At 34.8% G+C, this 23513-nt stretch overlaps 1 protein-coding gene across 1 annotated transcript; it reads right to left on the bottom strand.

Annotated features, from left to right (window-relative positions):
* Positions 1-4060: 4060 nt before the first annotated feature.
* Positions 4061-22622, bottom strand: LOC117333091 (serine/threonine-protein kinase Chk2-like). The gene is made up of 17 exons (XM_033892222.1): positions 22389-22622; positions 18737-18858; positions 18382-18460; positions 17260-17325; positions 16299-16389; positions 15667-15775; positions 15484-15537; positions 13973-14037; positions 13595-13694; positions 11939-11977; positions 11367-11414; positions 10884-11047; positions 10085-10200; positions 8914-8999; positions 8682-8756; positions 7963-8123; positions 4061-7856 (listed from the first exon to the last, which is right to left on the bottom strand). Exons 1-16 carry the CDS (start codon positions 22501-22503, stop codon positions 8022-8024), a joined length of 1431 nt encoding a protein of 476 aa, XP_033748113.1. The 5' UTR covers positions 22504-22622; the 3' UTR covers positions 4061-7856; positions 7963-8021.
* Positions 22623-23513: the final 891 nt, after the last annotated feature.

The raw sequence follows: 23513 nt of genomic DNA on the forward strand, positions 1-23513 counted from the left end.
ATGACTACAATCACCAACAACTAACAAAGTCTGGAACATCATACATCATGCATACGATGAACTGCTTAGCCCCGAGACCTCAATCAGTTTACCTGCGGATCATCAGTCCAGAGTGGAAGACACAGAAACATACCGGAGGCTGATGAAAACAAATATGGTTCCGACATATGCCACCAAAGGACTGTCCTCAAAAATGGCAGGGTTTTTTCTCCCAAGTTATTTTTTTAAGTTTGGGATGGGGCATTTTTGCCTCATTTTTGGAAGAAAATTGGGAAAGAGTTTTTCAGGTGTAAACTGCTCATTTTGGGAATTTGGCCTACCGGGTTAATAGGAAATAATTTCAATTGGAACTGGGGCCCATTATCGGCCCCAAAAAGCCTTCAGAAAAGGCTTGAATGGACATTACCTAAGAGAACAAAGACTACTCTGTCCTTAAATTTTGTTTTCGTTATCCTCGGTTGTTGAGACTTTTACACAAAAGACTGAATACACACAGTCCCCATTACTATTCCACCAACTTCACTTCTGGTTTTATTTAACAACTCGTTTGTCTATAACCTGCCAGAGGGTCATAAGTTTGGACTTGCCTCATCAGCAAAGCCAAACGCCTGCCTATGACCATCAGGCATTCATTTTTAGGCGCAAAGATGTACATGGGGCTGAGCCTCTAGTGAGTCTTAAATGTAAGACAAGTCTATACACGTGACTGCCAGTCACCCACAGCCAGTTATTGGGAATGAAGTTGTACCCAACAAGTCACTTCAATCATTCATGATATCCTAATGTAACCTATGACATAGACCTTATGCCATTAAAACACTTACCATAAACCCAAAACCTAACTGCAAAATTTGACTATATAAGGATCACTGTCAAGTCAATTTTAGAAATCGAAGGTGTGAAACATGACCTTGACCTTTGACCTTCTTGCGTCATCCTCATATTTGGAGTTACAAGTAACTATGAGCTTTGCTTTGCTCTTCCTAAAGGGCCAAGTGATATGCTGTGGTGTAGCATTGTTCGTCTTGTGCCAATTGTTTTTCTTTCAACAATGACTACTCAAAAAACAATTTAGGCCTAGAATCATATTTGACCAGTGGGTTGGTCTGATAAAGCCCAACAAATTTGCAAAAAGAAATTACCTTTACCACTATTCAAGGTCACAAGGGTCAAATTTGTTACAATTTTTAAATGAATTCTTCTCATTAACTAAATTGCTTAGAATCAAGTTGTCTGGCTGGTGTGTTGCTGGGAGCGATTGACAACTGGAAAGAAATTATCTTGACCCATTTTCAATGTCACAGTGGTCAAAGTTAAAACATCCAAACTTCTGATTAACAAAAGGTCTGGAATCAAGACATTTGGCTGTTACCCAGATATGTTCCTGGGATAGAATCCGACAAAGTTTGTGAAAAGAAATGACCTTGACCAATATTCAAGGTCACAGTGATCAAACTTTTCAAAACATTCAAATGACTTCCTCTGGTTAATCAAAAGGTTTTATATGACGATATTTGGCTGGTACATATATATGTAGGTCCCTTGATAGTTTCCAACAAAGTTTTCAAAAAAGAAATGAACTTGACCAATATTGAAGGTCACAGGTGTCAACCCCAAAGATATTTTATGTTGAGTATTGCACTAATGCACAAAACAGGTAATAAATCTAACAAGAGGCCCATGGGCCTTAACGGTCACCTGAGATTTGAAATAATTCAGTTAATTTAATTGACCATTTTTGGCCCCGCCCATAAGCCCCTAGGGGTCAGTCAGGGCCAACATGTGCATATTATCAAACTTTCATCCCATGCTGAAAATGTTAACCAAGTTAGAATGAATTCCAATAGAAATCAAACAAATCAGTCAAAAATGTGATTTCCCTATATAAACTATAGTAAAATTTACCCCCTCCCCCGGGGGTAAATGTGTCACCCCAGGGTCATGAAATTCACAATTTTAGTAAAGCACCTTAAGACCCTTTCATCTATAAACAGTATTTGATTCTATTTTATTTCAGTCTGAAAAGAAGATTTTTGAAATTTCAGTCAATTTGACCCTTTTTAGCCCCGCCCATCAGCCCCTAGGAGTCAGTCAGGGCAAACATGTGCATACCCTCGAACTGCCATCCCAAGCTGATAATGTTAACCAAATTAGAATGAATTCCAATAGAAATCAAACATATTATAGTCAAAAATGTGATTTCTCTATATGAACTACAGTAAAGTTTACCCCCTCCCCAGGGGCAAACTTGAGACCCCAGGGTCATGAAATTCACAATTTTAGTAAAGCACCTTAAGGCCCTTCCAACTATAAAGAGTATTTGATTTCACCTTATTTTGGTCTTGAGAAGAAGATTTTTTAAATTTCAGTCAATTTGACCCTTTTTAGCCCCATCCATCAGCCCCTGGGGGTCAGTCAGGGCCAAGATGTGCATGCCATCAAACTGTCATCCCATGCTGACAATATTTACCAAATTAGAATGAATTCCAAAAGAAATAAAACAAATAAAAGTCAAAAATGTGATTTCCCTATATAAACTATAGTAAAGTTTACCCCCTCCCCAGGGGCAAACTTGAGACCCCAGGGTCATGAAATTCCTAATTTTAGTAAAGCACCTTAAGACCCTTCCAACTATAAAATGTATTTGATTTCACCTTATTTTGGTCTTGAGAAGAAGATTTTTGAAATTTCAGTCAATTTGGCCCATTATCGGCCCCAAAAAGCCCTCAGAAAAAGGCTTGAATGGACATTACCGAAGAGAACAAAGAAGACTACACTCTGTCCTTAAATTTTGTTTTTGTTATCCTCGGTTGTTGAGACTTTTACACAAAAGACTGAATACACACAGTCCCCATTACTATTCCACCAACTTCACTTCTGGTTTTATTTAACAACTTGTTTGTCTATAACCTGCCAGAGGCTCATAAGTTTGGACTTGCCTCATCAGCAAAGCCAAACGCCTGCCTATGACCATCAGGCATTCATTTTAAGGCGCAAAGATGTACATGGGGCTGAGCCTCTAGTGAGTCTTAAATGTAAGACAAGTCTATACACGTGACTGCCAGTCACCCAAAGCCAGTTATTGGGAATGAAGTTGTACCCAACAAGTCACTTCAATCATTCATGATATTTTAATGTAACCCATGACATAGACCTTATGCCATTAAAACACTTACCATAAACCCAAAACCTAACTGCAAAATTTGACTATATAAGGATCACTGTCAAGTCAATTTTAGAAATCGAAGGTGTGAAACATGACCTTGACCTTTGACCTTCTTGCGTCATCCTCATATTTGGAGTTACAAGTAACTATGAGCTTTGCTTTGCTCTTCCTAAAGGGCCAAGTGATATGCTGTGGTGTAGCATTGTTCGTCTTGTGCCAATTGTTTTTCTTTCAACAATGACTACTCAAAAAATAATTTAGGCCTAGAATCATATTTGGCTAGTGGGTTGCTGGGATAAAGCCCAACAAATTTGCAAAAAGAAATTACCTTGACCACTGTTCAAGGTCACAAGGGTCAAATTTGTTACAATTTTTAAATGAATTCTTCTCATTAACTAAATTGCTTAGAATCAAGTTGTCTGGCTGGTATGTTGCTGGGAGAGATTGACAACTGGACAGGAATGACCTTGACCCATTTTCAATGTCACAGTGGTCAAAGTCAAAACATCCAAACTTCTGATTAACAAAAGGTCTAGAATCAAGACATTTGGCTGTTTCCGAGATATTTTTCCTGGGATAGAATCCGACAAAGTTTGTGAAAAGAAATGACCTTGACCAATATTCAAGGTCACAGTGGTCAAACTTTCAAAACATTCAAATGAGTTCCTCTGGTTAACCAAAAGGTTTTATATGAAGATATTGTGCTGGTATATATGTAGGTCCCTTGATAGTTTCCAACAAAGTTTTCAAAAAAGAAATGAACTTTACCCATATTCAAGGTCACAGGTGTCAACCCCAAAGATATTTTGCGTTGAGTATTGCACTAATGCACACAACAGGTAATAAATCTAAAAAGGCAAAACGAAGTTTCTACATCTACAACAACTAAATAAGTTCAATCAATTCCTTTTATTTCTCAATAAATGCAATCTATACAACCTTGATCTACGTACATCAAACACATTTCTCTCATTCTTTGTGTATAGCTTTAGCTTGTGACAATGATTTGATGAAATTGCCATGTTTGAATATGTTTTCAACTCCTGATTTTCTTATCTTTGATAAACAAATCTTTGTTCATCAATTGAAATTGAATGTTGACCACTCTGTGTACCCACTTCATACATTGTACATTACAGATCACTGTCCATTGGAGTAGTTTCAGATTTACTCTAAATAATGTGGAGTTGATCAACAAAATAGCTATTTTGATTTATACACATATGTACAGCATAGACCTACGAGTTAATAATGTAAATCTTAGAATAAAAAATATCAAACAATGTGAAGAAAACCCTCATAAAATCATGGACAGTACCATTAACCTTTTCACCATTCATACCCACTTCCTTCTACCTGGTTTATCATGACTTTATACCAAAACGTTTCCATCAATTCTGAAAGATTTTATTTGGCAGTGTTTAAAAAATCACAGACAGTGCATGTCAAGAATTTACCTTTGTAAAGTACAATGTACATATAAGCTCCAGGTGCAGATTTCAGAATGTAATCATGTTTAATCTGTCAATTTACAGCTTAATAGCTTTGATAGAGTTAATTTAGTAATATATATGTTTTGATATATAAAAGACAGTCTTTGAATCCTTGCACATTTTAAAGAGCATGTACGGTTACTAGAAAAAAAAATAATATGTAAGAAATGCCTTACAATGTAATTGCACACAATATGTATATAAGTCATATAAAAATGATTGATAACCATTTGAAGCATGATGCATTGAAAAGTGAAGCATGATGCATTGAAAAGTAAAGCATGATGCATTGAAAAGCGTTTGGAATGAAAATGTCTGGTCAGTTTTCAGACTGTCTAACATGCACAGATAGTACTGTGAATGAACTGTGCATCAATGAGAATGGTGACCTGGACAATACCTGGACAGTACCTGGTGATTTTAGGTTATAGATGATCAGAGTACTGCTGGCCAGAACAATATACTCCCGTAGATCTCCAGACAACCAAAAATTTACCCGGACAAGATGGACGCCATACTGTAATACTCCCATGATATTTTGACGGGCATTCTATAAAACTTTATAAAAGTAAAGACAAAATGCAACAAAAAATCCACCTAAAAATTTGCTAATAAAAACTATGTATGTAGTAAGTAAATATAAATGCATTACTAAAAATAAATATTTACATGCTGCTGATAAGAAATATTTTATCTAGCCCAGCTAGACACACTTATCCTGGTGTAAGATATTCTCATACCCTTGGGTCACTTCATTAAATGAATGCTGTCACATCAACTATTCCATAAGCTCATATCCACAATGGCAGCACTCATTCACACAATGTTAAAGTAAAGAAAATGATACTCCTTCACCTCCTTGGAGGCGAGATGGGGATGTTGGTTTTTGATAAAAAGTTTTAAATATCTACGAACATGTTGTACTAAGTTCCATTTAAATTTGAAATGCTTACAATTTTATACAGTATAGTCTTCCACATTCATATTTGTATGATGCCACATTACACAAGCCTCTAGATTACTAAGTAAAAAAAATGCAACAAACCACAATATCACAATAACAACAACACTGACCATATCTAGACAATTCAGATATGTTTTATCTTGTAGTGAGGTCAAAGAAAACGAATCAGGGAAAATACTTCTGACTCTTTGAAGTAAAAATTTGATAATTTGACATGAAGTCCTGCAAAATAAAACTACACTACACTTATATGATAATATGACTGACTGAGGATGCAACAGTTACCCTTGGACATTGCTCAAGGTCAGGTATCATACTAAGAGGACGATATGGTTCCCTACACAACATGGACAGCACGTTAAGAGTTTTTCCGAGTCAGTTTTTATACTACACTTAGACATAAATTATTTCTTAATGCCACACTGATGAATTATCTGAGTTTTCTAAATGTAATGATTTTTACAACCCCCTCCCCCACCTCACATTAACACACCCCACATCCAAACACATTCCTGCTGTGCCCAGACACCAGTTTGGTAGTACATGTATTGACAATAGCCGTAAACTTAATATGTTATTGTTGTACTGAATGCAATATAGTTCTAACATTGAACGAATTTTAATGGTATGACTTATGATTGTAACAACAAAATTAAAAGATGAAGCACATATCGCCACACTGCTTTCATTTAGTATTCATGGTCAACACTCATTAGTTAGGACTGGCAGCAAATGGGTAGTACATACAAAGGTAACATGATTCATGTTGAATACATACGTTTTCACCAATCATATCAATTGTAAATACTAAATACTAAATCAAAGCCTCTGTTTACCCTACTCAATCAACATTTAAACATGATTTACAACAATTAACGTCTATATTTTCAAAGTTAAATAATCTACATTTGTTCTCACAAAGCTAGCTTCCAATGATAAATGACATGGTTATATAACATGCACATTTTTCAATTTCTGTGTCTAATTCAACACAGTTTTCAATATTCCCCATAACTACTGGTGTATTGAGTGTTTATATAATGACAGTGGGTAAAAAGCCTTATCGTAAAGTGTGCTGGTTTGATAGAAGAGACAGGAATAAATGAGCAAAGTGATCATCAAAATAACAGCAAAAATTCCACCAAAATTACAAACAACTTTGAAAAATGGTTAAATTTTATAAAATGACATCAGTTATGGCAAATATCTTTCAAATATCATGATAGTTTTAAAGTGAGTGTGTATCACAACAATGCCTAGAAGATAAATGGTCTTGTTTCAATAACATACCGTATATAGAAAAAAACTTGTTCAATATTTGAAAGATTTCTCATTGGAAAAGGGAATCAGCCCACCCTTTAAAACTACAATTATCACTGTCTTCAGTGTTTACAGTGAGAATATTCTACCTTGTTTTTATAACATATATCAGTATCAGTTGGTTAGTATAGCTAGTTTTCCTAACCAAGACTTCAATACACTTGTTTTGAATTAATCTAGGAAAATACAAACACATCATATATTGCTTACTTAATCTGCAGGAAAAAGTATCCTAAAGTATTAAATAAGTACGAAAATACTTTTAACTAGATTACAACCTCTGCCTTAAATATACAACCAACAAAATAGTTACTACTACTGCATCTCAATATATTAACAAAAGTTGGTTCGAACATTATCATTTATCAGAAAGTAAAACTGAGGTAACTTCGTTTTCTTACAACTTAGCCAACACATACAAACTTGTAAGGATAACAGTCAAAATTCACATTAAATGCAAAGGTATTAAATGCAGAACAATTTCAGGGAGTGGTTTATAAAATAAATACATGTAGCTTCAAATTAAAATTTTAAATTGCTTAAATTAAAATACAAAAAAATTACAGACTTGTTCCAAATAATATATCATTATTATTACATTATGTTGAATTCTATAGCCAAACTATATACAGTACTTGTACCTTCTGAGAAACTGAACTAAGTTTAACGTTATGTTGATACTGACAGAAAAATATCATCTATAACATTCTCACTTGGCAAGCTCCGTGGCAAAAAACACAAATTGTTTTCTTGCCATTTTAAAGCTATAGTCAAAAATTTTGTATCGGTTCTAAATTTTAAATCAAACAAAATGTTGTATTGGCATGTTACTGTAATGTGAAATATGCTTGGTACTGATCGTCTAGAACAATTCAATGTTGAGACGTTTGATCTAAAATGCACTCTGTGAGATGTTTACAGTGTCAATACTACAGTTAATAGTAGTCTAGTCTCACTCTGTGAGATGTTTACAGTGTCAATACTACAGTTAATAGTAGTCTAGTCTCACTCTGTGAGATGTTTACAGTGTCAATACTACAGTTAATAGTAGTCTAGTATTTGTATGATACAGTGTAAGTTAGGTGGGAGTGTCCGGTGGGGAGGCTGTGTCAGTTGATATCTTCCTCTTCGCTGGTGGTTCTTCTCCACTTTCTGCCACACGTTTTTTCGGTGGTGAAGGCTGTGAAATTGAGGATAAAGAATTGAAAAAATGTGTTATTAATGTAAAATGACTAAGCTCTAATAACATCACACTAATAATATCACTGGACACATTTGATTGTTGTTAGGTTATAACATTGGGAGGAAGCTAGTTTGACAAGTCTGTATGAGGACTGGACACCTATAACATCTAATTGACAGAAATAATAAAGGATTTAAAACAAATGGTTATCTCATAATGAATTGGTTGATCATGTGTATCAATTCATACAAAATGAGCCTTTCACATGTTTCTAGGAAATTCAACATTAAAATGAGTGCTATGTTTTATTAATTAACTCCTGCAGCATACTTATAAATATATTATATATAATATGCGTTTCTCTTGCTATTTGATGAATGACTTGAAACTATTTTTTTTTCAACAAGACGACCTTATGACACAAATTATCAATATTCCAAAACAAATAAAGTGTGATTTTTAATATTAATTGCATAAAAGTAATACTCGGGTATTATGTTTAACTGTACAATAAATTTGCAACTGATTTTTTCAGGAAATAATGAAGTGATTTACCAGAGCGGATGGTGGTGCCATGCCCTCATGTTCAGGATATAATAATTTGTTTGCTTTCTGTTTCATCTCTTCATCCTGTATTCAAATACAAATATCTGTATTAACATTTACAATTCCACAACTTACTGATTAAGGAAAATAAACTGATGAATTTTATTTATTTAATCAATAAATACATAAATAAATAATCGTGATGCCAAGAGAATATTACAATGGAACAATTATACAATACCTTGAACCAGGGGTGATTCAAGGCCTCGGCTAATGTTATTCGTTTCTTAGGGTCCACTGTCATCATCTTTTTTATTAAGTCCACAGCTGTAAGACAAATAAGACATATTCATTGTAGAAGTTCACAGTTAAGATATTATACTGTATGTATGTACAATACAGACAGTCAGAGGTTAGGATCCTGTGTGTGGTATGGATGAGGCCGTATGGATAAGGCCGTATGGATGTGGCCGTATGGATGAGGCCATATGGATGTGGTCGTATGGATGAGGCCGTATGGATGTGGTCGTATGGATGTGGCCGTATGGATAAGGCCGTATGGATGTGGCCGTATGGATGAGGCCATATGGATGAGGCCGTATGGATGTTGCCGTATGGATGAGGCCGTATGGATGAGGCCGAGGCCAGATTTGAGAGTTCTCTATATTAATTTGTACTGAGATCTACAATACTAGTGAAGTGTACTTATAACATATACTGCTTCTGTTTTATTTGAAATGAGCTTCAGTTTAATTTTTCAAAGATAAAAAATGTAAAAGGAGTTTGTTATGCCTAGAATTATCTCCCCTGTCAAGATATTGGTAAATTTATTTTCGTCTGTGAATTTTGCACAGCAAAAATTATACGAGTTTTTTTTAATAAAATCTAGATCTATACATAAATTTTTTTTGTTTTTGAAAAATTTAAGTTTCAAACAGCTGAAATTCTGTAAAATGTAGAGTGGTGTATGACTATCGTAAACACTTCTGTAGAAACCAAATTTAATCATAATATAAGAATATATATCATAAATGGATTGTACTATCTACCTTTAGTTAAAGAATATTTACTTACAACAAGCAAGAATACAAACCCATGTAGAGAGTGTAAAACAAGGTGCTCTTGGTGTAAAATTAGAAATTTAAACAGGCCCTACATCAGTTTTTATATTATATTTTACAAACTTGACATTTCGTAAGAAAATTGTGATACTATTTACAGGTACACACTACACATATCAAATATATTTACCAACTCGATGGTTCAATTATACTATACCCCCAATTGTCTGATCACAGACTAAAGCTTAATACTGTTTTCCAAGATACCGACCCAGTATAAGTACTGCTCGATGAAGTAATCTATTCACCCCATCCCCAGCATTTACAGCACGTACTGACAGACTAGCTTACCATTTTCCGAGATTCCTGCCCAGTACTGTTTGGGAAAGGAGTAATGAGCTCCAGTGATTTGTTTTGGTAGATCCATATCCTTTCTTTCATCAGAGAATGGAGGATAACCTGCCAGGCTAAATAAATATTAAGTAAATAAAGAGATAAACAAAAACAAAAATCAATAATACACAAGGACCTACCGGTATTTCTTTATTAAACCAATGAAGACTAATTTATTGATCAACATAACTTTTAATACAGTGACTAATGTATGGGTGCTAGTATTAAACAGCCTGCATAAAGGTTGTTATTAATCCCATGAATAACAAACATATCTGTAGTAAGAATTTCCTGTAATTACAGACATGCACATTCCAGGTTGTGTGAAATAATACAGGTATTTTTTTTTAATCGAACTACATTGAAAACGCAAAGCTTAAAGTCTAGTAATCAGTATTCCTAATATCCTTAGCCGCTGGACCATAAAACCTGTGTGATTTTCAGCGAATGATGGAGGTGTTGAGATGTACATTTTAAGATCTGAACAATATTTCAAATTCTGTTCAAGTTGGACTTGTGACTTGTGCAATGGATCTAAATACACAATTAGAATATTGATGACAACACTGTTAAATATTTTGCTGTCATAAAAGTAACACCATAGTCTCGCTGCTTCAACTTTTCATTACAGGAAAGACAATAACCCATAATTCTGTGTATATAACTATATACTAGATTTAATATTAAATATCAATAAAGCAGGGTATGATATAATTTAAGAATGAATTCAGTAATTGTGAAATAAAGTAGATGTTACCATATGAAGAGTATAACACCTAGACTCCAACAGTCGATGCTGTTTGTGTAGGCTCCTGAGCCAGCCGTTAGGAGAATCTCCGGAGCTAGATATGTTGGAGTTCCACAAAATGTTTTCATGATAGATCCAGCATCCACAAATTTTGATAATCCAAAATCTGTGACCTGCAGTGAGAAGTATATTTTTAAGAGTCTTTTCACAGCAAATTCAAGAAAATAATTATGGAACATAGAAATAAAACACATTTTATAACTGCCCCACCTTAATATTCAATGTTTAATATATATAGCAACACAGCACCTCCACCTCTGGTTAAACACTGGTATCATAAAAGTAACTTTGTACACAATGGCCATTGAGACTTCATATAGATTAACAGATCTATTTATTTCTTCTCAACCATTAGGCAATTATTTTCTGAAAGAAGTTTTGCTCTTATCAAATACCTCCACATTGTACATTATTTACATTGAATCAACTCACTTTGATTAAAGTTTCATTACTGTCTGTGGCAAGAAGTATGTTTTCTGGCTGAAAAGAGAATTTTTCAGTTTTACTTTGAAATCAGACTTTTTATAACTAGAATTACCCTATTTTACAATACATATAGCCATATTGTATATACATTTTATATATATCACAGTACAACTACAACAAATCTTTAACTTTGGATCAACAACGTAGTGCATTTGATACATTGTGCTAATAATTAGATATATAACATAGTAACACAAATGACCAAGGAAGACGAGACCAAGTTTATGAGTATATATAGACAGTGAATACATGTATAATATCATTTTATAATTATAACAACATGAAAGAGGAAATTGTCATATAGACAATGGGGTTGTCAATGAATACTTAATCCAAGTGGCTTTAATTGCTGTATACACTGTAGTTTCACTGGGCTAATACCATGTGGTTATCCCAGTCAGAACTAGTCGTATTAAATTTTGTACAACACCGTCTTGTAAACATTCATTCTGCTGTCCAAAGATTCACATAAATTCATTGTAAATCACCTACATGTAACATATACACATCTGACCTACCTTTAAATCTCGGTGGGTAATTCCTTGATCATGAAGGTACTGAAACAAGATAAAATATCACTGTAACTTATTTTGAAGCTAATGAAGCTGCGTGTACAATCCAAGCCTGAATACCAGTGTTATAACTTATTATGAAGCTAATGTTTGTTTGTTTTTGTTTAACGTCCTATTAACAGCCAGGGTCATTTAAAGACGTGTCAGGTTTTGGAGGTGGAGGAAAGCCGGAGTACCCGGAGAAAAACCACCAGCCTACGGTTAGTACCTGGCAACTGCCCCACTTAGGTTTCGAACTCGCAACCCAGAGGTGGAGGGCTAGTGATAAAGTGTCGGGACACCTTAACCACTCGGCCACTGCGGCCCCTAAAGCTAATGAAGCTGAGTGTACAATCCAAGCCTGAATACCAGTGAGAGTAAATTAATGCACATGGATTTATGTTTTTTTTTTAAATTCCAGTCATCCTTGTTGACTTGGTGCTTTAGACATATATGTATTAAACCTATATTTGAAATGAAAATGTGATGATTTTAGAAATTTGAAGCAATTTCCTAGTTTTCCTGATCAAATGTCATTTTTCAGACAACAGTTTCATTAATGGCATAATTTATTTTATAATGCATGATAACTATATTCATCTTCCATTTTGATGAAAAAATATCAGCCAAAAACAACTTTCTTACAAACACTAATACGAATTCTATTGAAGAGGATGTGTCGCCATCTTCGCTAGCCAAGGCTTCTGATTACGTTACACTCCACGAACCCTTGGCAGATATAGTCGTGTTCAAACCGTCACGCCCTGGAATCCCAGGGCACCCAATCAAATCACGTTTTACATTCTGACTTGGTTTCGCAGTAAACAATAAATGCGGCACCCAGTACAGAGCTACATTGCCGACTATGTCATGGCATTTTACCTAAATACAAAAATCACAATCTTTGGGGGAACATTCGCAGTGTTTGATCAATTCATATAAGTCATTGATCACATATCTCATCGAAATGACACCAAACCTCGATGTGTGTTTGTAAACATCACCGATGAAGTAAATCGGTAACGCTTGTTTTGATTGGTCGAAAATTTCATGCGTGAAGGGTGGTAATTTCGAACCACCGCTAGAGGGCCAGAACTGACGCCTATATCTGCCAAGGGTTCGCGGAGTGTAACGTAATCAGAAGCCTTGGCTAGCGAAGATGATGTGTCGCCTGCGCAGGTAGTTATTACAAGAGTTATCACAAGGACACAAATGTTCTATTTTTAGTAACAGTGATCTTGACTTTTGAACTTTGGACCTGAAAAGCCATCCCAAGCAAGCAATTTTGGTAAGGAAGATCTATTTGCAGTTATGTTTGATTGGCCCAAGGGAAGTTGAGTTATTGCACAGAAACTTCTGTGCAGCTGATGCCACCACCAACACTGATGCTGCCGCCAACACTGATGCCGCCGCCAACACTGATGCTGCCGCCAATACTGATGCTGCCCGATGCTGACATAGTGAACCCTGTAAGTCGCCTGCTTTTTGCAGGTGACACAAAAACCTTCAATTTTTCATAGTTTAAATCTTATAATGCATACATGTTTTTTAAACGGATACCAAATATAATATTTCCAAATTAACTAGAGTAGCTTTCGTCCTACAGAGTGACACACAGCTTACCTTGCAGGCTAACACCATTTGGTAGAAGAGCAGTTTAGCAGTTGGTTCATCGTACTGTCCTATACTAACAACCTTGTCAAACAGCTCTCCTCCATCTACACTGTAAACAAACACTCAAACCTAAACAATCTTCATGTACATCACAAATAGCCTACAAGTTCATTGTTTCAACCGAGGAGACATTCTTTGAGGTATTGTAATATAGAGGTGCGACAAATTGAATACAATTGATTTAAAACACTAGCAACTGGTTTATTGAATTATCTTCATATAAAATTGATCTTAAACTGTACACAAACAATATATTAACAAGCAGAATTCAATGTTTTCAAAGAAATATAGATAATGTGTAATGGTTTCTTCAAAGGCCACACTTACACTTCCAGGACAATGAACAGTGTATCCGGTGAGTCAACCACATCTTCAATTCGGATAATGCCCGGCTGGAATGTTAAAAGCTCAAATAAATTTTCACATTTGTTTGGTTTTCACGAAGTATTAATGTTCATGAGGAAAATATTATCAATTTAGCTTTCTAGTTCCAAAGAAGGACTCAACAGTTACCACCATTTTTGGCTTCCTTAAAGTTATACCCATATTCAGTTCTTTGTGCCAAAGGATATGCTGCAGACCAAATTTGATCAAAACCCCTTTATTCAAATAGGAGAAGGAAAATTTCAAAGAAATTCCCTTTTCCCCTACTGGGCCCTGTCCCTCCACCCCGAGGAATCTAATCCTCCATTTAAACAACCTTGTCACTTTTATCAATTAATGCTCCAGACCAAATTCCATATTAAAAAGTACACTGTACTTCAGATTTACATTTTACATCCCTTTCTGGCCCTAACCTTCCATCCCCTGGGAAACAAGCCTCTCTATTTTAAAACACACAAATGGTTTCCCTTTCCCCAGGGATGCCTCAGACAAATTTTGGACTAAATCCTATCATTCCTACAAAAGTATTAAAGTATTTGCCATATTCCCATCCTGGGGCCATTACAGGTAAACAAAATTCTGTTATTCCTAAAGAAGAAGGATTTTGGAGAATTTGATATCCCCCCAAGGATTTTTATGACCAAAGGTCAAATCCATTCAATCTTTCATAAGTAGGGATTTTTGGAAAAATTGACAGATGGACGATGAATGATATGACACGCCATGACATTACTTTGTACAAGCTTTTAAATTAGCACTTTCAATACAAAAACCTGAACTATTCTTTTCAATTTCTTTTCTAAAACTTGAGACTTTCCATACTTACATGTTTTAATGCTTTCAATATATTCAAATAGGAGAAGGAAAATTTCAAAGAAATTCCCTTTTCCCCTACTGGGCCCTGTCCCTCCACCCCGAGGAATCTAATCCTCCATTTAAACAACCTTGTCACTTTTATCAATTAATGCTCCAGACCAAATTCCATATTAAAAAGTACACTGTACTTCAGATTTACATTTTACATCCCTTTCTGGCCCTAACCTTCCATCCCCTGGGAAACAAGCCTCTCTATTTTAAAACACACAAATGGTTTCCCTTTCCCCAGGGATGCCTCAGACAAATTTTGGACTAAATCCTATCATTCCTACAAAAGTATTAAAGTATTTGCCATATTCCCATCCTGGGGCCATTACAGGTAAACAAAATTCTGTTATTCCTAAAGAAGAAGGATTTTGGAGAATTTGATATCCCCCCAAGGATTTTTATGACCAAAGGTCAAATCCATTCAATCTTTCATAAGTAGGGATTTTTGGAAAAATTGACAGATGGACGATGAATGATATGACACGCCATGACATTACTTTGTACAAGCTTTTAAATTAGCACTTTCAATACAAAAACCTGAACTATTCTTTTCAATTTCTTTTCTAAAACTTGAGACTTTCCATACTTACATGTTTTAATGCTTTCAATATATTCACTTCTGTCATAACTTGCTTACTTAAATTCTGAAAAAAAGATAAATTCCAACATACATTAATCTATTTTTTTTTTTAATGTATATTTGAGTTCCAAATCATTTTAATGATCTTTGTGAAAGAAAATTACTGTTCATTTCGAGATCTGTTAAAACTTACAACTTGTGATTTGCCGCCGATGGAGAATTTCTTTTTTGATATTATCTTCACTGCGAACCTCTCACATGATCCCTTAGCAAAAGCGAGCTTGACTTCTCCACAGGCTCCCCTGTTGATATGTAAATACATACTAGTTACCTTGCCACCTTTTTTGAATACGTGTACATACATGGTGGAAGAATAAGGTATGGAATGGTTGCAAGTAGATCCATGTTTGATGGATTTCTTGTTTTTTTTACACCTCCCCAAAATGGTGATTTCAGAAGCTAAGAAGTCATTAAAAATTGCCAAAAAATGAAGTGTTCAAACAAAAGTTGTCGTTAATAATCAAATGAGATGCAAATTTTAAATCAAACAAATATACTGAAACTGATATTTGAGATAAAGAATCTGATATGTATCTGCATACAGTGAAATCTTCATGAATTTGAGAAAAACACCAGTGGTAGTTGTCAGGTGGGAAAACATAAAACAAAACTTCTAAAAAAGCCAACCATATTCATGAACAAATTCTACATATCTAACTTACAATGGAACATGTATACTTGATGCAGTAATTATTTGAAAGATCAATTAAAATATTTCACCCAGAAATTGTTCACGGTATATGCTTGTTATCATAATATACTCACCGTCCTAGAGTTTTTGTTAGGGTATATTTTTCTCTGATTTCCTTTGGTAAACTGGTGTCCTCATTTGCGTTTTGGTCAAGGAACATGTATGCTGGAATGACATTAAATATGATGTAACATCAAAAGTATTTGATAGTCTCCAATATATCATACCCTGCAGAGTTTTTCAATGGTTGAGCGAGTCAGAATCTATTGTGATGTCATAATATGGACAATGACATCATTAATTGTATATGGTGCAACAAAATGGCTGCCTTAATTTGATTTCACACTCTACATTTTGAATTTAAACCTTCAAAATGTAAGTTTTAAATTTGTTTTCATTTCATATATTTTGTGAAACTCGGCTCACCAAGACTCGCAAAATAAAAACTTCTAACAAAAGACTAGTTTTATAAAATCTCATGTGAAATGAAAACTCATTAAGATCCTATATATATTAACTATGATGCACATAATTTCAACTGTACATACCAACTGAAGATAACTATAATGTTCTTGGCTTATACATGGTATACCATACATACCAAATTCTCTAAATTTCCCTGGGGGAGTGTATGTGTAATCAAAATTTCAAATCTCCAAAAAGAAAATTTGTATACCTTCTCTTGAAAATATTATACCTGAAAATAGCATAATTCAAGCTTTTATTTTGTCTGACTAGTCAAATGTTTTAAAATGTTCAAAAGCAAGAGTGTTTACATATATCGGGACCAACATTTTACTTCGGGATAACCAAGTTTTTCTAATTATTGGAGTTTGAATTATCCGAGTTTTTATTACTAAGAAAAAGAAGGATTTTTGCCAGGACGAGTAATACTTCGAGTGAAATGGGGTCTTCGAGTTATCCGAGTTCGAGTTAACAAAGTTTGACTGTATATTTCCTGTATATACATGTATAGTATACATATAAGTTTAGGGTCCAAAATCTCCCCTAAATAGTAACGGTTGGCACATGAACCTTTATTCTTTTTCACTGCTAAGGACACCTCATCGTTGTTCCCAAGCACCTGTTTGTTCCCTTTACCTGTTAAAAAAAGGGGACAATAAACAGTTATTCATAATACAGACACAAGTGCCAGTATTTTACATGATAATTACACTTATTCATAGGCAAAATAAAGCACAAACACTAGAGCTATGATCCGATACATATCGCGATACATAGAGAAACCATATTTAAATATTATAAATTATTAGTTTCAATAAAAAAAAGGACATTTTGTAGTAAATGCAAGTTCAATCGTCATTTTCAAACCCTGGAAGGCCAAACGTTTTTTCATACATCAGATTTTGATCCGAGAGGCGATTTCAAAGCTACCCAGTTGTTCGCCATGATGTTTGGTTTGTTGTGAACGAGTATTTGTCAAACGCTTTCTGATTGGCCTACTGAATCCGGCCTCAACCAATTATTTAACTGCTTTCACTTTCAGAGTAGCGCTCCGGTTTCCCAGAAATCGATAACACTTTCGTTTTTGACAAATGACTTTTAATTTGAATTCAAGTCTTTCCGAAGAAAATGCATTTATGTACATGTATTAAACAAATAAACAACAAGAGCAAGACACAGGATCGATATAGGTATCGTAAAATTGCATTTGGATCGATATTGGTATCGAAGTGAAAGTGATCGCAATCCACTGGTGCACCAGTGTATTGTCCCAGCCCTAACAAATACCAGATAATTTTGGTATACAGATCTAAATAACGGTGGTCACTGCTGAGGCAAATTACAATTTCCTGAGAATCCATTGTAAAAAAAAAATTAAGAGGGAGAATTCAAACACAATTGGGAACAGACCGCAATCTTGCAGACAAGATCCGAGGTTGATATTGAGAGTAAAGTTAACTAAATTCATTTTTGGCCAATTCAGTACTAGCCATTCTATCAGTCAAAGAACTTGATGATTATTTCAGTGAATAATTCATGATGTATTTCCTCTAGGGCACATCAATGATGATGTGTTTGGAAACAATATAAACAGAAAGCTCAGGCTTATTTACAGCAAGGCCAGCTTACAAATACTATACATATATATATATTATTACATTCCCACATCCTTACACTATATGATCTACCTACCAACTTTTTCTCCATTTATGAAAGTTCCATTTCCACTCGTGTCCTCAAGAAAAATGTGAAATCCTGTACTAGTTTTTTGCTGTAAAAACAAAAAAACTAAATCAATATATCACTCAACTACTCAACATTTCTTTTAATAAAATACTTTTTTACTTTATTTTTTTCAGCTCATAAATCAGACATGAGTTTACCTAAGACTGCATACGTCTATGGCAGTTCTATAACTACATCATTATGCAAAATAACATCAATTATCTCCTTTCAAAGACTGAGGAGAAGGATATATTGTGTAGGCAAAGTCTGGATTGAAATAAATATATATCCTATGTTTGTATGCAGTGACCCGAAAACTTACCCTGATCAGCTTAAAATGCACTTTGCTGTAAGCTTGAAAATATTGGTGTTTCTTAACTGGTGCACTGAATGGAACATCACAGTTTTCTCCTCTGCCAAATGTATATTCATCTTTCTTAAGCTCTGTGTTAAAAAAAATAAGTTTCAACATAATTAAACTCAATGCAGTAAACTATAACAACCCCAACTAGACACTGTTTCAATTTAGAAATTTAACTGAACTGGACAGATAAAATGGGTTCAAACAATGAAAAAATAACTACCTAAGTGCTAGAAAAAAAAAAGTGGGAAAAACTGTAAAGTCTAGAGCTTATGAAAAGGAGCCTTTATGTTGTGGCAAAATTTTTTGGCCATCTCTATAGAAATATTTTTGTTTGAAAGAAGATATTTTTTAAAGAAATAATTAATTTTCACATTACGAGTTTATTACAGTATTGAGGTAGTACTAGTACTGGGAAAGAAGACTTAATGAATGACAGACATTTTGAATTTTTAGAGAGTGAAAGTTAGACTTATCAGCGATATCAAAAGATTCAGAAGATACAATGTCAGGTGGTCATGGTGATTTATTTCATTGAGATAAATTTACATTCTGAATGTTGATTCTTTATATATATATAAACACACCAAAACAACAAACATTTGACCATAAAAACAATATGAACACAGTATAAAAATATTGTTTCACATGCTGATTTTCCACACAATACCTCAATTAAAAATCAATACTCCAGAATAATACAAAACTCTTTCATATGTGTATATGTAGGATAGGGATATTCCACCCGAGGGGTCACAAAATGTGGTGAAACCCGAGGCTTGCCGAGGGTTTTATCACATTTTGTGATCCCGAGAATTTTCCAATTTTACATATAATTTGATTTGCACCTCAACACATTTGATCATTTCTCGGAACACACTGTACTTTTTATTGCCAAGTCACATTTTTTATAAAATACTACATCACTGCATGACGTCAAGACTGTCATTGGAATTCCATTCATAGTTCAAGGCTATATTGAGAGTGATATCGATCATGATCACCATGATGCGGCAATGTTTCGCAGGTGGTAATTTTAAATTCACAGTGATTCTGGCAACTTCATGTGGGAACCAGCGAACAGTGACTCGATAGGAGTATTCAATCTTTTCTGTGACATAGCTAGGATTATATGTGTTTAACCGGTTTTCTTGATAGAATGATGAAGGTAGGTCTGTAGATAACGATGATCATATTGAAAGGCTAGGATGACAGTTAGTTTTCCTGGTTACTCTACACAAATATAGACTCTGTGTTACAATTAAAATAAATATTTCTTTATACACTGAGGGTTGTCATTTTTACCAAATGTTTTCGTTCATTTAAGTGCCAATTCCCAATTTCCAAATACACAGGTTACTGAGTAGGCATAGAGTCACTCAGTGAACAAATTCCAGGCCCCTGTGCTGACGCAAACGGAACCATTTCATCGGTTGTGATGTTTGACATTTTCTTTTTTATAAACTTTTTTTTATTCAACTTCCTATCATTGCCAGGTGATTGTTTGTGTTTGCATGTTTTTAACATGTACAACAACTGTTACAACAGGCCTGTAGGCCTAGTCTAGTTATATTTTCGCTTAGATGAAATGTCTTATCGTTTAACCGTGTAGCCCTATTGGTTTATTGCTGATATGATATATATTCATTTCAGAATGTGTGTATTTTTATAGTTAAATCCAACGTTTCAAAACCGACACCAAGGATATAATAAATCTAAGGACTGTCGGATGTAAACACAAGCACACGGCGTTGTAAGAGTTGTCCCCCTTGAACGAAGATTACTCCGCTCGTGTGAAATGCTATGTAAGATAGATTTATGTTTTATTCCAAATCACCCAAATGTAAATTCATGAATTAAACGGATATTTTCATTTTGAATAGCAGAAGCTACATCTACATATCTTCCATGTTGTGCTAACATAAACCATAGGATATGTAAATAGCTACTGCTAATATAATTATTGCATACAGGGTCAATGCTAGACTGTCCCCCTGTCTCTAGAATATTAAATTATAAATAAATTTGAGCTTCATGATTTTGGTCCCTAGGATATGTCTGATTCTAGGTTTGAAACAAAGGGCAGATAATCTAGTATTAGAATTTAGCTTGGCAATTCTTAACAAAAAGAACTCCGGGTCTGGTGGCCAGTCTAGGTCAATGCCAATATCGTGTAATGGAATTGGGTTTCAAATCTGCGTTTTCCAGACGTTATAAGGCCAAAATAAAACATCTTTTTTTTTAATAACTTGACCGTTCCGGATATTTATGTCCGGCAGTTGCTTCGCAAGTTTCAAAATACGTCTTGCAAACCCAAATAGGCTTGCTGTGTTTCTTTTGTTTCAGATCCAAACAGTTTATATTCTTGTTCGTTTTTGTATTGAAGGTTGAAAATCTGTTTTCAGAACTGAATAAAAAACCCTGGTCGGGTTACAACAAACCAAGATATTTAAAGATGGTCTAATCCAGACCAATTTTACTACCAAAAATAGGTTGACTAGTATTCCCCACTGATGATGTTTTCCCCTTTGAATAAAAACAATTCCATATCAAGAAAAAAAATCCATAAAACAGGAGAAAATTCTCCAAAACAGGGGAAATCCCCCAAATTTTGATGAAATATGTAAGAAATATAGCAAGGAATAGCTGTCAAATATTAAAGTTTAAAGAATAATTCAAGACACTGCGGCCCTTCATTTCCCCTTAATATCAAAATGGGTAGTATACCCGAAATCCTAGATTTATCCGTTTTCATTCCATATTTGTTTACCTCTCATTGTTGAACTGTACTCTCACAGTATTTGGATCCCGGAGTTATAGTTATGTTATGGGGTGGGGGGTCGTCTAAAAGGTTGTTTTTGAATATCATTGTTAATAAATTCATGTCAACTGTTTTATGTCTTTAGTCATTGTTTCCTCAGGCCAATAGTACATCCAACAACTCAATTCGAACCTGGGTTGGTACTGTATGTACTCGGAGCGGGTGCACACCTAATTATAAGTACACCTTCCTGTCTTTTACAATCGTGACACACATATTATCGTGACGTAAAATGGTGCAGCATATTGCGAGTATTTTCTCAGCATCTTTTTCAGAGATTCATGTTCTGCATCATGTTATGTCACGCCCGATTTTATTGTATTTGCATCAAAATCTTAGCAACACCCAGACATGGTGCCAGGGCCAGAGGAAACTCTGGCTAACTGTTTAAAATGTGATTTTTTAAAATTTTGATTTTTAAAGCACATTTCTATATTTATCACAATTGTATAAACACTGTCTGATTAACTGGAATACATGTGCACTCATTTTCGCATATTTCATAATATAGATTTTTCTAACTGGTACATGTATTCAAGGGACGTAACTCGCGCCTACATGTAGTAGACGACAAATTGACTAGCAGAAATTACAAGCTAACGGAAGCCAAAACTAATCAATAGTGTCTACTTGATTCAGAAAAATCATGTTTGGAAGACTAAAGTGCAATGACCTATGTTCTAGGCCTTCCATGGTATGTTGTTAGATGTTGCCGATACGACTCTACCGCTGTCACAGACAATATAAACGACTGATCGAAGAGTCAACTGCAAACATGCGTTGTCAGCGTACCGATTGCTGTGAAACTCTGACCGAGAGGGAACAATTTCCCCCAGCAGTCGTCGTCCTGAGAGTCGTCTTCCTCGCTAAAATCTCCATCAATGAAGTCTGCAGGAACTGTCTCCATGCTTGCGGTCGAAGAGCTTTCTTGCGATTGTCCAGCTACCCGTAATACGGTAGCGCCCTCAGTATAAACAAGCTTTTCTGTACTATTTTTGTCATCCAACCATGAGTTACCTCTCTTCATTACCTGTTGTATTGTGCGCATGCGCTAATCAATTGAAAAAAAAAAGACTGAGGTGAGGGTAATGTCAGGAATAACTCGAATGCGGACTTTATCTAATCAATGCTTATAATAAAATGACATTAAAATAATCATAACTCCTTGATCTCTTTATCTAAAATTACAATTAATCAATATCAAACAACGGATAAATCTACTAGTTTAGATAGCCTATTCATGTTAAGCTCAGGCCAGTTAAACTGACCAAATTGTACAATGACCCATTGACCCCTTTTGGTACACAACCCCTTTTTGTGCAGTGTATAAACATTTGGAATTTTGTTTTAAAATCTTTGTGTGGCCGTTTTGTCATCTATACTGTTATTACAATATTAGATTCTAATATAACCATTTAATGTCGAATTCGGTTCGGATCGGGGGTCTATATTCTAATAAAGCTACATCGATCAAATGTGCCTTAATTATCACCTTCCGAAAACTGTTATTTTCATTTTTATTTTTCATTATTTTTTCCCCACAAATAGTAACAACACCAAATGAATCTGTGTATGTCTGAACTACGTCGGTTAATTACCCTTGGCACATCTACATGTATACACTACTGATCTAACTGAAGACACGTCTCTTTAAGAGCTAAGAGCTAATAATTTCTGTCAAATAAACTGTCGAACAAAACTCTATAAAGATTCTTTATTACCCTCTTCTGTTGATTTATGGAACACGCTTCCTGAAAACATCAAATCCAATCCGTCCATAACTAAATTAAAACAATTTCTTAACTCCGACAATCTTTCTGCTCACTCTGTCCCTCAGCACTATTACCACTGCAGAAGCAGACACGGCCAGATCCATCATGCACGTCTAAGAATGAATTGCAGCTCATTGAATACTCA

The sequence above is a fragment of the Pecten maximus genome, chromosome 8 (genome assembly GCF_902652985.1).
Source record: "Pecten maximus chromosome 8, xPecMax1.1, whole genome shotgun sequence".
In the NCBI taxonomy this organism is placed as follows: Eukaryota; Metazoa; Mollusca; class Bivalvia; order Pectinida; family Pectinidae; genus Pecten; species Pecten maximus.

Bases quoted from the DNA above. Each gene is read 5' to 3' on its own strand.
- LOC117333091 (XM_033892222.1), bottom strand. From the start codon at position 22,503: ATGGAGACAGTTCCTGCAGACTTCATTGATGGAGATTTTAGCGAGGAA. The intron at 10,201-10,883 runs GTAACATCTACT...ATATTTATTTAG, and splicing joins GGTGTTATACTCTTCATATG to CCTGGCAGGTTATCCTCCAT. The intron at 8,757-8,913 runs GTATTGTATAAT...ATTTGAATACAG, and splicing joins TGAATCACCCCTGGTTCAAG to GATGAAGAGATGAAACAGAA.